The 18,250-nt window shown below is 35.7% G+C and overlaps 1 protein-coding gene across 1 annotated transcript in view; it reads right to left on the bottom strand.

The window, feature by feature from the left end:
- Positions 1-15,395, bottom strand: part of LOC149070157 (cholecystokinin receptor-like) — a 49,026-nt gene extending 33,631 nt beyond the window's left edge. Inside the window, exon 1 of the mRNA XM_089249529.1 lies at positions 14,680-15,395. Within this exon, the coding sequence (XP_089105655.1) occupies positions 14,680-15,103 (424 nt within the window). The 5' untranslated portion in view covers positions 15,104-15,395. The remainder of the gene's footprint in view (positions 1-14,679) is intronic.
- Between the last annotated feature and the right edge of the window lie 2,855 nt (positions 15,396-18,250).

Below are 18,250 nucleotides of genomic sequence, written 5' to 3'. Positions count from 1 at the left end.
GATCCGGAAGAAGTTTTAACAATTGGTATATACTGAGACTTTCAAGATGAGGCGGAATTCGCCCGCAACTTCGAGGTGTTCATGCGGGTCCGGACGTCGTTCGTATGTGTCAAAACCTAAGTGCGGGCTCCGCATCCACACATATAAGTTTTGACAATTAGGTTATTCGGAGCTATTCACACGATGCGGATCGAATTCGTCCGCATCTTTGGCTACTTTTTAAAGATGAATTTTGCACGGAATTTTTTTAATTATTTGCCATAAATACCAATTAGAATAAAAATGCAGCTATACTGAATGGGTAAAAATAATTACAAAAATTGCAAAAAACATAGTTTTTATTCACAGATTTTAAACTAAGAGCGCACTGAGCTGAGAGACTCGCAGAGAAAACCATGAATAAAACTTAAGGTTCCGCTCCGTGTGAAAGGGGCCTTATGTGTTTGAGCGCCATCTGTCTTCCACAAAAGAAAAAAATCAAATCAAAAAATCAGTGCAGAAGTAAAAGTGTATTTCAAAATATTTCCGTAGTTGAAGGGTTGAATTGCATTGACTCGTGCTAGTTTCGTCTTACAAATATAGATTGCAGCAGTCGAACAAATACACGCAGAAAACTTATACGCAGTAAATGGGCAGATATCGCGTCCATAATTTATTCGGACTCGGTCATATGCTTATAACAATAATGGTGAATAACAGATAGTCGTTAGAGTTTTGCGATAGATGCACGTCGAAATATGCATGCTGTATATGTTTGAAATTGACAGGCTTCGAACCGTCTCAAATTCATATTTTATTTGCCTTTTTTTCTTGTTCTTTTAACTTTTAAATTCAATTCGAAATCTTATGTTTTGTGTTTAAATCTGTCAATTTGTATCGCTGTGTGTGTGTGTGTGTGTTTTTAAGTTTTGTATGTTTACAAGGTTTTTATTTCAATTTCGAAGTTTTTGGTGTTTTAATTTGTATATTTTATATCATTCAATTTCCTTTCAATCTTTTTTGTTTAGAGTTTTTACTTTTAAGTTTAGTTTTGTATTTGTCAACTAGCTACAATACCCGGGGCTGCCCGGGTTACCTTCAATTACTGGAAGGATTGGAAAAAAATGGCAAACCATTATAAAGGAATAAGCTATTGTACATAACACTGGCTGCATTAAAGAAATGGCAAACCATTGTGAAGGCATAAGCATGTCTGAAACGCGTTGTTGGGGAACCACGGTAACCAAAGTAAACATTCCGAAAGTGATTGTTGAGGCCGAGAAACTATTGTTGCCAGACAGTTTTTTGTCCTTTTCGGTCATTTTCCCAGCTCTGACAAACTTTTAGAGTACCCTACCGTTCGATCTGGTTCTTGTTTGCTATATATGCAAAATTTCCTGCTGCATGTCTCTAGGGGGCGGGTCAGTAATAGATGATTGAATGTATGCAAAATTTTGCGACGATCGGTCTAAAATTGTAGATTTGTATAGAGAACAGACGGAGAAAATCAATTTTATATATATAGATCTGCCTTATTTTCATATGTTTACTTTGAAGTTTTGTACGTTTTGGTTGTTAAGTTTTTTAAGCTCAAAAGTATATTATCGGGAAAGTTGTTTGCTTGTATCGCTGCGTCGAAACCACTTTGCCATATGCTTGTATAAACGGAACGGCAGAACATATTGATAGGGATGGATTCATGATTAGAATCATGACTCTCTGCACGTGCTGTACGTGTAATCTCCAAATAGTTTAAGTATGCCAGCTACTACCAAAACTGATTCTTTGCAAAATCATTGATTTTTTTGAAATGAAATGACATTTAAACGCATTCAAATGCTGTCCTTTTTTTCTCTTTTTTACAGGTGAGGGAAAATCCGGAATATTTTTATATCAACTCCTGAATATTTTTATCAATTTCGAGCGAAAAAAACCAGTGGTTTCTTTTCCTTTTTCCCCCCACCATTCTGAAGTTTGTATATTTATACATAAATATTCTTCACGACTCTTCTCTTTCCGTGAAAATGGAAAAAAACGGAAAAAGGGAAAAAGACAAGGAAAAGGAAGGGATATTAGAGAGACCGCCGTTCCTTATCGCGACGCAAAGCGAAAATTTTCGAAGTTTTTGCAGAAAAATAAAACACTTCTTTCCACTTTACGTTCTTACGGCTTTTTTTTCAAGAATTTTATTTTTCTTCTTTTTTATTGTCATTTATCTTTTGTTTGGATTTTTGTTTTATCTATTTTATTTATTCATTCATTTTTTTCCCCCGAAGATTTGTGCGTCACTTCGTAAAAAGGACATCGAAATAGTAATTTTGGTGAAAATAACAAGCATTTCAACCAGCTATTTCATCAGTTTCTGCTTTTTCTCTCTGTTTAAACTGTATATTTTCATTGTATGGATGCATTCGAAGGTTCTGTTTTTATTGTCCTCTATTTCCCGGCCTCATTTCCACGAAAAAGAGTTTGCATAATGGAACTTGAAAATACGTTTTTTTTTCTTGTTTTAGTACTCTATATATTCCTTCATGTAAATATTATAATTTCGTCAAATATTTTTTGGAGCATTCTAACATACGACAATGACAGGAATAAGAATTTTCCTCATTTCTCAAATGAAGTTTGTGTTAAAAATGGCCACATTCATAGGGATATATGCCAATACCATGCAGCGATATTTTTTCATCTATAGTGATTTTAGAATATTTTCATGAATTCGTGAATTCGTGAATCGTTTAAAAATTCATAAATGTTAGAAGAATTGGTATATTTCAAGGCAGATTGCGAAAAAGTTGTTCTCACGAAGAAGGAAAAAATTTATATCAAATTCTTGTGGATAGATGGCGCTACGGAAACAGCTGGCAGCAATATGATTGGAGATCTAAATCTTTTTTTTTAAATCTCTTCTGTGCCCGAAACCTTCGTCTAGCTTTAGCTGGTGTTTCGTGTGGTTGAGATAAAACAACTTCACCAATAGCGCTTTATCCCCCAATTTCAACAATGGCAATGAAAACATAAGCACCAGTAACAGGAATATTAAAAAAATGAGCTGCGAATCGTGCACCCTGCATTTTAAAGGAATGTAATTTGAATTTTTCCAATGACTTGCTCTCGTATAACAACCATACAAAACTTTACTTAGAGATTATCTGTTTATACACAACAGTAAAATAATTAATTACCTATTGTGACTGATTTAAAAATTTACTTCTAATTAATTAAATAACCGTTTTGGTGTACAGGGTGTCCCATACATTCGTTAATAGTTTAAAAATTTATAAAAATTTATAAAAATTCAAGGAACCGGTATACTTAAATGTGGTTTGCGAAACAGTTATTTTGATGAATGGAGAATTTCTTTTGGTACGGGAAAAAGTAGTTGAAGTTTTGTAGATAGAGATCAACTACACGAGAGCAAATCTCTGTAAATATGCAAATCAGAGTCTCAATATAGAAGCTAATTTCTGACTTTTCCCGCCACTTGCGATTGGATAAGGTTGCATAATTTTTTTACCTCATTCAAGAATCGCTAGCTGAAACTTTACGAACGTTTCAGACATAGAAGAGATTGACGAAAGTTCCAGGTCCAGTCATTAATGCTTGACCTGTTTACAGCTCCTTCTTCCAACAAGAGTTTGAACTAGTTTATGTTCCAGTACCAAAAAAAACTCGCTGTTAGGGGAAAATAACTTTTTTCCCAAACCCCCATTCAAGTTATTCGACTCCTTTCATTTTTACAAATTATGGGACACCCTGTATTTTTTTTTTCTATCAAAAATATGCTAACAGCGCCTATTTTACGTCCGTTGTTTCAAAAATTATTCGTCTTCAATTCGTTTTTATGGGGGTAAACAATGAAGGATCAATATTGGCAACAATGCTGTAAAAATGTGGACAAAACTTTTTTTATGCGTGGGGTGAATGTATCGTTTGCCACGTCACATTTTTTTCTTCTTCATCAATTATTTACTCATCGCAGTTTCTTAGAAAATCTTGCTTAATATATACGGTCACGTTAAGAGACTCCATTCGCCAGCAGGAGATCAATGACTCTCCAAGCTATTCATCAGCTGTCTTACGAGTATAGCAAAAACAATCGATCGTAACTGAATTATTACATCAGCTTTTTCCATGTCCTCCTACGAACTACCCCGACTTTCATCGAGTAAATTAAATCAAGCCTAATCGTATGAATCAAATTAGATTTAATCTCTGGAAGTACGGCGGGGAGGGGGCGCTAGATGTTTTCTAAAACAAGCGCACAGCAAGAGCAATCAAATAGTACTCGCCGTCACCAATCATTTCCCAGAATGATAATATCTATAAACATTTTCTCTGGCATGGAGTGTGTACAATTTGAAATTCAACCACTGATATTACACATTGACTGGATGTCTTGTTGGAATATTCATACATTCAATTTGCACTGAGTAACACACTCTTATGTTTTACTTTACTTAATGCAAGCATAACTTCTTTCCTTTCAGATGGAGACACATTGACGGATTGAAATGGCCCCATCTGAGATTGTTTCCATATAAGACTGCCTATCACTTTCAAACCCTGGTGCTACAAATGTGTGGGTTGCTTTTTTTATCACTGTACAATTTTTTCTATTGAATTGACCTAAAGGAGTTAAGCCCTGAAGGATTGTATAAGTTTTAAGTTAGAATATGTTGAATATTAACTTTTGTGGCTTTCATCAGAGGGCAGCACTCAATGCTGAACTTTCAGGGGTGGGGAGGGGTGCGCGTTTAGAATGGCTTCCAAAAGAAAGTGCCACCGTGAAAAGTGTGATTTATTACATGAAATTTAGTAATGAAATTCTGGAAAAAATTGTATGTGAAGATGAATATACCGTGCATCACCTTGGCTAAAATACAACTAAACGAGGTGAATTATTTCTTCAAAAAAATTAAACAAATTCAAAATTTGTTTATGCATTTTTTGAGTATCAAAAACACAGAAACATTTTAAAAATTCCAAAAAATTAATGCTCGGTCCTGAAAGGGCTATAAAGTAGAACGGGCTCGTCATCCATCTTTGAGTTTATAACAGGGCGGAACTAATAACTTTTTTTCGCGAACCACATTCGAATATACCAATTGCTCCAATTTCTATTAATTTATAAAGTATTTACGAATTCAAGAAGCGCCCTGTGTATTTGAAGAATAAAATAATTAGTGTTGTCAGTAGGTCTTTTCCTGTTGTAGCGTGCAACAGGAATTGCACGCACTGTAGGAATTGCAGAGAAAATTCCCATGGGATTGCAAAAAAGATGTCTTCGTTTAACTTCTACTGTCCTTGTCAAATTGCTAGGAAACCACAAGACCTCAGAATTCGGAGTGAATGGAATGATCGTTAAGTTGCCGGACAGCTATTCGAAATACAAAATTACCCGTGTTATGCATTATTTTCCAGGAATACGCCGAGGTATATAGCCGGGGCAAAAACTGGAAAAAAAAATACTGCTCCGTAATTTCCCCCGCAACCACCTTAGACATCGTCATATGCGATACATACTACAGTTGGCACTCAAATTTTACGAACTTTCAAATTACAAAGGGGAACGTTTTTAAGAACTGCACCTCTGCTCCCGGACAATATGCAGTTTTTTCTTCTGAGCATGCAATGCATCTATGAAAGAGACGGTCTGGCTATTATTACTTAATTCGCGTCCAATACATCAAGTAGACAAAAACGTTCTTTCTTAATAATACACATAAGCCGCGTTTACATGTGCAATATTCGGGTTTCAATGGGGGTGGTTTGGTGAATAGAATCTGCTTGCCAACTTTATTCCTCTCATAGGGAAAGAAAGAGTAGGAAAGATTTACACTCTTTCTTCTTTGGTAGATTTTTGAGGTTCCAATCTCCTTTCCCAAAATCTTTCACAATTTCTCCTTATTGCCGAATGAAAAAAATACCCGGCTTTCTCATTTCCCATATAAACAGGGCTATAGAAGCGTGATGCGTTGAGAAGAGACATTATGCAGCCTTTTTCTTAACAACCGCAATAGTCAGCTCAGATAGTACAAACAAATGATTTTTTCCCTCTCGTGTTAGGGGCCATTCAAGTATTACGTAAGCAGATTTTCAGCCATTTTTGACCCCCCCCCCCCACCCTGTCAGCAAAACACTGGGGTCTTTCAAAACACTTCTTTAGGGGTCATTCAAGTACTACATCAGCATCGAGGTGGCGGGAAGGAGAGGGGGTTTCGGATTTGTTGACTTTGGGATGACAAGGCGTGGGGAGGGGGGTTTGAAGGTTGCTTACGTCATCAACCACACCTTTTTGAAGATATGGAATATTCTAAGCTGGTGACAAAATTTTTCTGACGGTGGGGGTCAGTGTTTTGCTGGCTTTTGCTGACAATGGGGGGGGGGGAAGGGGGTCAAAAATCTCTGAAAATATGCTTACGTAATACTTGAATGGCCCCTCAGTGTAAAAATTTAGTATGATTAAATAAATTTCACTAAAAAAGGAGCAGCAGTCAAAATGACTGCCAGAGGCCCTGTTGGTCATAAGTTATAACCTAAAAACCGGCCCTTCTAGTGTTAAAAAGTTGAAAACATGAACAGTCTTGAACAACAAACTATCTCTAATATAAAAACAAAATCTTCTTAAAAACAGAAACCCAATAAATGACATATCAACAACAAACACAAAAATGCCGCAATAGGTGAAGGAGAAGAATGAAGCATCGCTAACTTTTATCTCGTTGTCCATTGATGGACACTATCTCCAGGAAAGGAACGACAAAAACCGGGAAACGAATGATGCATCGAAGGAGTGTGATGGTGATAAAAACATATACTTTTATATGTTTCTACATAGATAAAGGAATCAAACCAACAAACCTCGAGAAACGAGCTGTCAGTAGCTCTATGATATATATATATATATTTCTCGAGATATTACTTCAATATTTCGACCGAAAATTCGATTCAGCTTGAAAGCTTCGAGGAGAAGCTACAAAATGGCTCCCATTACCAGAGTCTTACAAATGTCGTTGACGTACATTTCGGTATTTCCAGCTGAAGTGATTTAAGATTTGGTTTGTTTTTTTGGCTTTTCCGTTCCACTTGTATGTAATGCTCTTGAATCGTGAACAGCATCGTATGAAATTTATGAATGACAAACTAGCGAAACGCAAATAGCTTATTTATATTGCACGGTTAAGAGGAAAAAGCTAATGACTATTATATTTCGGAGATGCGATTTTCAAATATATAATGTTTGAATAAAAAAAATATATTTACATAGTGCCGTAGTTTTCTTGTTATAGAATAACATCAGAAATCCTTATTGCGGATTATATCTCATCAACCACTCGTTGTAGAGGTATGGTTCAAATTTAAAAAATTATCAAAGTGTGTTCAGGAATTACCCTGTACCAGTTTTGAGAGTGAAAACACGTGTTAGTAGTTGGGCTAGGATTTTTGTATGACCTAAGAACCTACAAAATTGTGTTTTTAATTGGGTTGCTGTATTTTTGAAATACATGACATCCATATTTGTTATGGGTATCTTTTTCTCAGCCACCTCGTTGAGCATTTTGCCAGTTGCGACGTTGTATTTGTATTTGTATAAATGCATTTAGGGGTCATTCAAGTATTACGTCAGCATCGGGGAGTTTCGGATTTGCTGACTTTTGATGACGGGGGGGGGGGGGGTTTGAAGGTTGCTCACGTCATCAACCACCATTCTAAGCTGGTGACGAAATTTGCTGATGGACGGGAGGGGGAAGGGGGTCAGTGTTTCGTTGAATTTTACTGGCAAGGGTAGGAGGGGGGTCAAAAATGGCTAAAAATCCGCTTATGTAATAATTGAATGGCCCCTTATGCCGTAATGACCTAAAATATGTTTTTATAAAATAAGCTGACCATATTTCTTCGAGAAAAATACGAGAAATTATTTAAAAAAACGCCAATCATTTTCAGAAATGATGCCAAAAGTACACAAATGAAACTTCCATTTGTTGCTAATATTACCAAAACAAATCTACAATAATTGCCAAAAACGATGTCAAAGGTAAGAAAAATTGCCAACTATTGCTAAATTTGCCAATTGCGGGGAACGAAGCTAAGGAAGAGAGAGCATGGAGAAAAAAATCTCTCTTCATTGTTATGTTAAAATATGCAAAATATGCCTTAAATTCCGAAGATAATAAAAACTGCCCTAAAACTACTGAAAATCAATGCAAAAATTCCCCTATCGCGTAAAAACAGTGAAATAAGCAAAATGCATTTAAAAATTAGGCAAATTCATAGAAATCCTATCCCTAGTTATAGCATAGTCAGCGTTTACCGGTGCATTCCCCAAAATAGTCTAAAAAAAGAGCCATTTCAAAGCACTAAACCGGCATTCATATATGTCACCTCGACGGGTCACCAAGACGTCCTTGAAAATTGTTGGCCGGGATTCACACTTTCAGAGCACATTTACTAACCCGTCCAATGTTTTTAACGTAATATTACGTCGGAAGTTCTACGGAAGAAATACAAAATGAATTCTTTCACCTTGAGATAAAAAAAAAGAATTTTTTTGTTTGATTAGATATAAAAAACATGTTTTTCTGAATCGAAATGTTCTTGTGCCTTTCATTTTCTGCTCGTTTTTGCTTGAGGGCTGTATATAATAGAATGATTTCATAGAAAGTGAGAGAGAATCAGGAACTGACTCGTGTGTGTTATCAAATTATAAAAATATCACGTGCAAGACGTGAAATTCGAGGCTCCGAAAAATTACGTGCCCGACCGGGCATGTAACTTAAAATAACAGACGCCGTAGTAATATTGTACGTGCCCGAAAAGCAATACCACTGCATTTAAGTTGCAGAATCAAAAAAAGAAAATCGTTTGCACTCATAAAAAATGTTGAAATTGATATAATTTTTTTTGTAAAAATTTTGAAAGAAATACGGAATTCAAAATGAGTGTGGTCAACAATTGGCAACCTAAAATTAGTCAAACCATAAATTATAATTTTCCGCACTGTTTGCGTAGGAACAGAAGTCACCAAGTTACAAATCGATTCTGATATAGTAGGTTCATAATCGATTTACGGAACGGGAATTGGATAGGCGCGGGCCCAGAGTAGGGTGGACAGATCATGTGACTGAGAAACCGAGAACGAGGCCTGATAAAAATCGGAACGTCTTGAAGAAAATTGCAAAGAGTGTATAGCACACAGGGGGGTTACGGCATTTTAATGGCGAACAGTTTATCCTGGAGGTGTACTTCCAATTAGAAAAAATGTTCCTAAATAATCTGTAGTACTCAGATGTGTCATTCATGTTTCAAGGGCTGACACAGTTATTAAAATACAAAAAAAATAACTTTTTTATACGGTCTTCCCTGTGTGTCCGAATTAGAAAATTGTTGCCCTGTCTCTTTGAGAGTTATTGCCCTATCGTTCCGGACGCCAAAAAAAAAAAAATCCATGTTTCTAAGTGCGATATTCATTGAGATATTCGAATTCAAAAAGTGGAGGAAATTTGGGAAGAAACAGCGTTAAATCCGGGTAAAACGGTTTTTCCTGGCATTAGCTTAATAGAATTTTTTAACGATAACATAATTACACATAAGATATAATTTTTCTTAATAAATTTCAATATACATTATGTATAAATTTTAAAATTCTTTACACAAAGTTTCCCTTCGGAATTGTTTAAAAGATATTCAAATTTGTATATATAATTCCAGTATTTATAATGAAAATAATTTATTTTTAAGTATACACTTTATATTTAAAATGGAAATTATCGACGGTTCACCGTAGATATAACTTAGTTATAACATCATTTCTCTATTTATTTAAATTTCATTTATTCGATATTATTTCATTACTTCAATTTTAAATACCAAAATATCAGAATTTTAATTAAATTTAAATTTGAGAATCCATGTAATATAATATTCAATTGAAAAATAATGTATTTTAGTCGCAGAAAAAATTACACCCTTAAGTTATCTACGAAGTTGAAAAATTTATCAAAATATCGACTAATATTCAATCGGGATATAAAATACGTAAATATATATTGAAGAAATTGGATATGTCTTTCGTGTAATTTTCTTTTGTTTTCTTATGACGGACATGAAACAAAAGATTGCAATTATTCGTATTTCATTCAGATAATTAAAAACAGCTTTCTTTCTGTTTTAAATTGTCTCGGAAGTATCATTTGAAAATGAATTCTCTTAAATATGAATATTACTCGAATAGATCAATCATTATGATGGTGTACAATTTTCAATATATTTATCCATGTTTTAAGTCCTTTTTTTCCACCCCTTTAACTTTCAAGCTAATGATTTTAGAGGCACGATTCAATCGAAATGATATCCAAAGTGCCCATTTTAGATTGGTCGTTTGTTTTACTACGGACCGTATATGTACAGCAGGTATCTTCAACTCGTTTCTCGCGAGCACTACAGTGCTCTCTGAAGCACCCAGAGTGATCGATGCTCGTGTCCGATTTCGTGCTCGCGGGCACCCGATCTATGTTCCAGGTCAACAGCTTGTACAAATTTCATTGAAGTATTTGAAATCATCCTGATTTCAAGCCTTATTGGCGCGTCAAACATGCCGTACGGGGGTGTTCTTCGTTTGGTGATGGATACAAGCAGTGCTCTCGACTAGAAAAAGGTTGAAGTTCTTTGATGTACAGGTATACACAATATATGATCACTGTCGCCCCGGCCTCCTGATTTACATAATCCTTTATTTGGCCGTGTTGTTTTCAAGGAATACTAAGCGAAAATAAGCCTAAACTAACGAGGGCAACGCTCCTTTCCCTCATTTATGCTGTTCTTTCACAGCTTTTCTCCGTTTATGAAAATTCAAATTTCTCAGCGAATATTGCACTTAGAAACATGATTTTTTTGGACTTAAGAGATACAGGCCAACAAATCACTAATAGTAAGTTAGAGGACGGAGAGGGACCATATAAAAATTTATAGTTTTTATTTTATGACGCCGTGTTTTCACTCTTGAAACTGGTGCAGTGTGATTTCATGTGTGTGTGAACACATTTTGAGCATTTTTCAAACTGGAACCATACCTCAACGACGAACAGTTGATGAGATAATGGACGGATTACAACTTACAGGACACCCGGTACACGATGACAATTTTTTTTTTCTGGCCGGACAATGTGTGTACATACCGGTATTTAGAATCTCACGATTCACGCTATGGTTACAATTAAGTAGAAATATCACATATCTGAAATTTCAAATTTCAGTTAAAATTCCGGTTCGATGGTTCGGATAGTTATGAAACGGGTGCTATAGTAATATAGTATTAGTATGGGACGTGATTAAAATTTTTTTTTAAATCTTGTGAACGGAATAGAAAGTCTTAATGTATGAACGTGACATTCGCGTTGCTTTCCAATGGCATAATATACTCTTGGTAATTTCAGGAATAACTTGGAAGGAAATTCAAATGGATGCTGTGGCTGCATCCGGGTTTTAGACTTTAAGTGTATTACGAGTCGTATAACGCGAATGCGGAATCTGCGTTCTCTTAACGTTTTGTATGGAGTCCGTGGAATATTATGGTTTCAAATCATGGTTTCAAAATCACGCAGCGTCATTGATGAATAGTTTCTCTAGCTAAAGAGCTGTCGTAAGTTTGATTATATACTCGATATCGCTTCAAATCAAGGTTGACACTATCGGCCATTACGCTTTTTGCCATAACTCCGAGAAACATTTATTTATTTTTTGAGTTGTGCCCAAAATGTGCATGTGTAAATCTGTAGAAGGCGCGAAGACACACACACACTCAAATCTCTGAGAAATCCCAAGTCATTAATTCTTCATTGGATTTGATACTAGTTTTAATGGCATTGAATAGCAATTGATTATAAATGATTTCGATAAAATTAAAAGAGGAATATTTTCAAAAGCGCTGATAAAGGAAAAAAAATACGTGTCTCGTAAAATACGCGTATCAAATGGTCACTCCATCATTAGGTTCGACGCGTGAGCACCAAGCGGCAAAATATTGAACTTTGGTAATTTGAATTTCAGCAGGAGAAAGGAAATGGTCCGTTTTATACAGGTCATATTTTACTACTTCTGATTTACTAAATTTGAACATAAATATATTGAAGAAGCAGTATAAATGTCCACAATGTTAAATAATGCAATAAACGAGTGCGGATGACAACTACTAAAACCTGAAAGATAATTTTCAACGTTGAAAAAATATCAGGTTCACTGCATATGTCATTTATATAATTAGAGCATTAATATTTTCATCCGTCATGGATGTATAGATTATGTAAAAAATAACTAACAAAAATAGTAGATTATAATAGTAAAATGGAAAAAAAAATGGGTTGGGGCCCACCCTACCAGAATTTTCTGTGAAGTCCCCACTGCTTAAATCAATACATAGAACACATGAGAGTGGCCGTCTCCGAGCCATGCCACTATTTGGAACAAATACGAAGTGCGTGTCCCACTCTTTTAGGATTTCATACAAAGACCATTCTGCCTTTATATAATATTATAAAAACACCGTGAGTCTAGTTTTCCCCCAGGAGAGAATAATACACTTTTAAAATATTACTCGGCTTTCCCCATCGTTTTCAAAGGAGCCACTGGTGGGAAATAAAGATCAACAGGAAGCATTGGAAAGTTGATAATGGAGCCGAAGAGAGCTGTAAGAAGTATTGCGACGTGAAGGAAAATGTACAGTGGAAGAAAGAGAGAAAGAGGGATTGAAAAGTGTAAATACTTTCAGAATCCAGCAGAACCAGGGCCATCATAAAGCATGGGTATATCCGGGCTATTCCCGGGCCTTCATGTCCAAAGGAAGTCTACACGATGTGTCTGATTTTCAAGAGACAGTATACGAATACAGTCAAACCTCGTTAACGAGTCACTCTTAGGACAGCAAAAATATGACTTTATAAGCGGACTGACTCGTTAAACAGAGTGAGCCATAGCTGTGCCAATTCCTGGTTGAGGATAATTGGTACTTCCAAAAAAGTGATCCGGTAAGCGGAGTGACGTGTTAACCGGGTGACGCACTAACGAGGTTTGACTGTATATAAATTACTTCCCGCCCAGTACGAACCCACAAAAGTGTCACTTTGCCCGGGAGCACATGACGGCCCATAACCCTCGGCCCTGCGTAGAACAAAGCTTCCCCCCTTTTTTTTTCAGGAGACCGAACTTATTTCTTTTTTGTTCATCATATATTTACTGGAAAAATCTATCTAGTAAGTAGAAAGGATCTCACTCCCAAGATGGGGTCCTGGATAAGATACAGTGGGAAGAAATGAGACAAAAATATTATCCAAAAGGGAGAACCATGGGCGACTCTCTAACAGGCCCCATTATACCTTGGGTTGTGTAGGTACCGTGTATACAAATACTTCTCCCCCACTTGAGCCTCGGGTGGTCCAGCAACACCCTTATTAATACACCCTTATTATTTCTCAGCTAATGCATTCTAATAGTTTGCCGGCCACCTGTCTGTTTATATGATATTTGTCAAGCAGACAAATATCATAATTACAATTCTGAAGTGTGAGATAATGAAAGTTATTTTTAATTATAAATCTTGATGAGTTTTATCCCTTTCTAATGAATAAGATAACATTAAAATATATATTCTAAATTTCAATTCCCATTCATTTCCACGTCACTAAGAAACGCAAAACGCTGTGAGGAAAAAAAGAAATAAAACCGATTGCTATTTACGAAAATGCAATAATATTTATGATTTTAAAAGAAAAAGCGAAGTATTTTTTTCCACTCGGGGGTTTTCATGTAATTGCGTTTTTTTTTTGTTCAATTTTACGCGAGAAAAATTAATTAAAAATTCTAAAAATAATAAAAATTCCACGGGTGAGAGAATCTCATAATAAGTTTTCCGGAAGGGCCTCAGTAATCAAAATAGTGGATTTTTTGCGGTGAAGTGTCTCATGAATTAGATTCTCGTGATGATGATGATAATTGTCTGTACAAGGTTTGAAGCGATGTTAATTTGGTGGCATTAATGATTTTTCTCGACATATTCTTGGTTTAAATCCGGCCTCTACTTGCACATGTGTCTTTATGATTGGTTGTGCATAACCTTCTCCAAAATTCGGGCCACAATGATAAACCAGTCAAACAAAGGCATTTCACGATTTTTCTGAACAGAATGTATCGAGATATCGGTATAACGAGATATCTCGCCTTCTTTAAAGTCTTTTTTTTTTACTTAGAGAAACCTTTTACCTGAGTGATTTTCTGAGTATTATTACGCTAAATTTATCTGTTCTTCCCCCTTTCTTTTTTGCAATGGGAAGTTCACATGTTTTGTAAAGCTGATTTCTCAATGTAACACATTACACTGCTCACATTACTTTGCACCTGATGGAAACTGGAAGAATGCCGCTTAACAAAAATAAATGACATTTTAAAACTGGTTAAGGGATTTCTGCTATGGGTTAAAAGAGCTTAAATAACCATAGGAAAAGATTTTGAAAAAAAAAATTGAGATTATAAATATCTAATTCTAATTATTAAGGTTAATAATTCAGTTAAGTAATTGCAAGAATGAAGATCTGATTGGGACGATATATTTCTTCATTCAAACAAAAATATTCAGTACTAATTATCACTATCGCTCGAAACAAATTTGTTTTTTAAATTGCAGGAAAGGTTTGAATGATAAGAATTTACCTTGTAAATAATTGATCAACCTGCACATCACCGCTCCAAATATAAAATTCCTCAGTAAACTCCCAACCAGAGTGAACGGCATGCAAAAGACTCCCAGGAGCAAGTCACTGACAGCAAGATTCAGGAGAAAGACGTTCGTCACTGATCTCATCCTCTTATTCGGCAACAACGTGAAGATGACCAGAGAGTTGCCGACAACGCACAACAAGAATATCGTCGAGTACAGGCATATCATGAGCGCGGCATCATCAGGCAAATTGTCTCTTCTAATGCCATTCGTCCTCCCGGTGGAGTTCATGTGGCCATCGTCCTCCAGCGACGACGACGACGACTCATAGTCCGTGAAATTGGCTGTTATCAATATACTAGGTACAGCTGACACGGCATAGTTTTCAATGTCGGGGAACATCGACACGTCTTCCATGTTGATAAATTTTTAAATAAAATTAATTTAAATTTAAACTTCTCCCATCAATTTGGGATCCCCATCAACAGCCATGGTGATACGAATTCATCAAATTTCAAGCTCTTTTTATACACTTTTGTATTCCATCAAATATTTTCGTATATGAAAGTCGTAATTATCCGTTAAAAACCGCATCATTTAAAAAATCGACATATTAATATGATAGTGTATATATATAATTATAAGTTTATGATAATTATGGAATTTTAATTTTTTCCCCCGAATTTTTTTCACTATGACTTTCAGTCCCGGATCGTGACAAGAAACCTTCCCGGACAGGAAACTCTCATAAGAGTGGTATTCCCTAATCCGGAAAAGCACCCCGCTCATGCTTTTTCGATCTGTGACGTCATTTTCGGGACTTCCGATACGCCACCTATATCAAGAGTTCCGTTCGGAAAAGTTTTTCCCGGACACATCGTTCAAATGATGATCGGCAGCAGAACTCTCTGTGGCTTCTCTCTCTCTCTCTATCATTATTACGCATCATTATCGGAGTGTAGTATCGCATATTGAACGATACTTGGTTGAGTAGAAAAATCCTCTTGTCCTCAGTTTATTTGAATTACGATATTATACAGTAAGAGGGTGCATAGCATTTTCAGTTCTCAGGCCAGAAAAAAGTGATCTGACCTGTATTTTATGGGACATTCCCGTAATTCTCGCCGTCCCAGCTCTTTTTCCTTTTCTATAAAATGTCCCGTTTTTTCAACGAGGCTTTTACTCTCGAAATCTTATTGTTCACTGAAACCAAGAATTTAAGATGATTTTTGGGACTTATAAATAGTTTTAAAATAATTTTGAGTCTATCATCAGATTGATTATGTTCATGTACAGTGAAACCTCGCTATAACGATATGCTGAGGACCAAGGACCAAGAAGATACATGTTTGTAGAAATATTATCATTATTATCGTAATTATTATCGGGAGTGAACAGTTTAGTGAGCTTTAGAGCATGCACATTTCTAAACAAGACTTGAAAAAATATTGATGTATATTGATTTATCGTTGCATCGAGTATCGTTGTAGTGAGGTTTTACTGTAAATATATCCATGTCATGTACAGTGAAACCTCGATATAACGATGCTCTGCGGACCAAATAAAAATAATCGTTGTAGAGAGATTAACATTAATGGAGCAATTTAACATTTCCAATCAATACTTGGAAAAATGTCGTTGTAGAGGGATTTATCGTTATATCGAATATCGTTGTAGCGAGGTATCACCGTATTCGTCAAACCTTCTCCTCTTTTTTTTGGTCAACAACATTTTACACGGAATAACCCTCTATTTCCTACATTGGCAATTTTAACAATAGATGGCAACTTTATTTGCATTTGACAACGTTTTAGCTGTAATTAGCAACTTTACTTGCATTCAAAAAATTTTCGGCTGTAATTAGCACCTTTACTTGTATTTAAATTTTTTTCCCCAAATATGATGTTTGAGAAAAAATTAATTTTCACGGGGGATTTTATTTTGTACTGAAAAAAAGTTAGTTCCAATTTTTGTAGATAGAGAGCGCTGCATGAAAGGAAATCACGGAATTTATACACATTACTTTTCTTCGATCTCCTCTGTGTCCGGAACATTCGTCAAACTTGAGCCGTGGATTCATGGTTGAGGTAAAACAACATCACTAACGGTGTTTCATCCACCAATGTCAACATCGCAATGAAAACCTTTTTGTGGCTGTGAACTGTGATGCAGAGCGCCAGACCCAATAATATTTATTTAAGGGCCTACATCTTTTTTTTTTTTCATTGAGATCACTATTGTCGTGATCACTATGAATGACTATTAAGGGAGATCCCTTATTTTTGTAAGCGCCAGTAACAGGAAAATTCACAAATGAGCTGTGAATCGTAAACTCGGCATTTTGATAGGACTCTGATCTGCATATTTCCAGTGATTTGCAATGTCCAGCGTCCAGTGCCGTCCGAAAAAAATAAATTTTGTAAAGTAATTTCAATCCTCTTCAAATTTTAAGGGGAAGTTTTTTAAAATGAGAGATATATTTCATGAAAAATAGAGAATTTTTACTCGCTCAGAACAAATCCAAAAATTGAAAGAGAATTTCCAGTCTTAAACGAAATTTGAAGGCGTGGAAAGGAATTTTGATCCGCAAATTACGGGTAAAGATGCGTATTGGTGAACACTCTGGCAGTGTCTCTCTCTATATATATATAAACAAAATTTGTAATTATAATTTTTTCCCCTCTACCAAAAATCCCCCTTCGTGAGAAAATCTTTTGCGCAAACTACATTCAAATATACCAATTCAATCATTTTTTATGAATTTTTTAAACTATACCGTTATAGCGAAAATCTCGTTTCAACGAACATTTTTCTTATACCACAGATAAATTTACATAGGAACAATGCGAAAACCTGCAATTTCTTTATAACGAAATTTCTTTATATTGAAGTTATTTCTCCGGTCTCTTGGTGTTCGTTATAACGGGATTCGACTGTATTTACGAATTTTGGGGTGAATGAAACAATTGGTGAATGGGAGTGTGGTGTGAGTATATAACCTTGTTATCTATGCACCCTATATGCATATTGCATGATATTTTATACTGGCAAATCGTTGATCCTAGAGGTACATTTCCATCTAGGAACGTTTCCAAATATGTAGTACTCAGATATAAAGGGGGGGGGGGTCATTCATATTCGAAGGGGTTGTGTAGTTATTAAAATAAAAAAAAATAAACTTTTTATACCCTCCCGGTGTGCTCCAAACCGCAGTCAGAAAGTTATTGCCCTGTCTCTTCTGATGCCAACCAAAGAAGAAGAAAAAATCCGTTTCTAACGGCAATACTCACTGATATATTCGAATTCAAAAAACGGAGGAAAGTTGGTTGAAAATGCAGCTTTAAATCCGGAAGAACCGTTTTACCCGCATTTAACGCTGTTTTTTCTCCCCAACTTTCCCCCGTTTTTCGAATTAGATTATCTCAGTGAATATTGCACTTAGAAACATGGTTTTTTTTTTGCTTTGTTGGCGTCAGAAGAGACGGCAAAACTTTCCAATTGGAAGTTAGAGCACAGCGAAACCGTGTATGAAAATTTTTATTTTAATTTGTTTTGATAACTGCA

Source organism: Pholcus phalangioides, unplaced genomic scaffold (genome assembly GCF_987345545.1).
Source record: "Pholcus phalangioides strain wild (caught in Gottingen) unplaced genomic scaffold, Ppha-v1.0 ptg000022l_1, whole genome shotgun sequence".
Classification (NCBI taxonomy): Eukaryota; Metazoa; Arthropoda; class Arachnida; order Araneae; family Pholcidae; genus Pholcus; species Pholcus phalangioides.
Note: the sequence above shows the minus strand (reverse complement) of the source record. Positions and strands in the feature narration are given on the sequence as shown.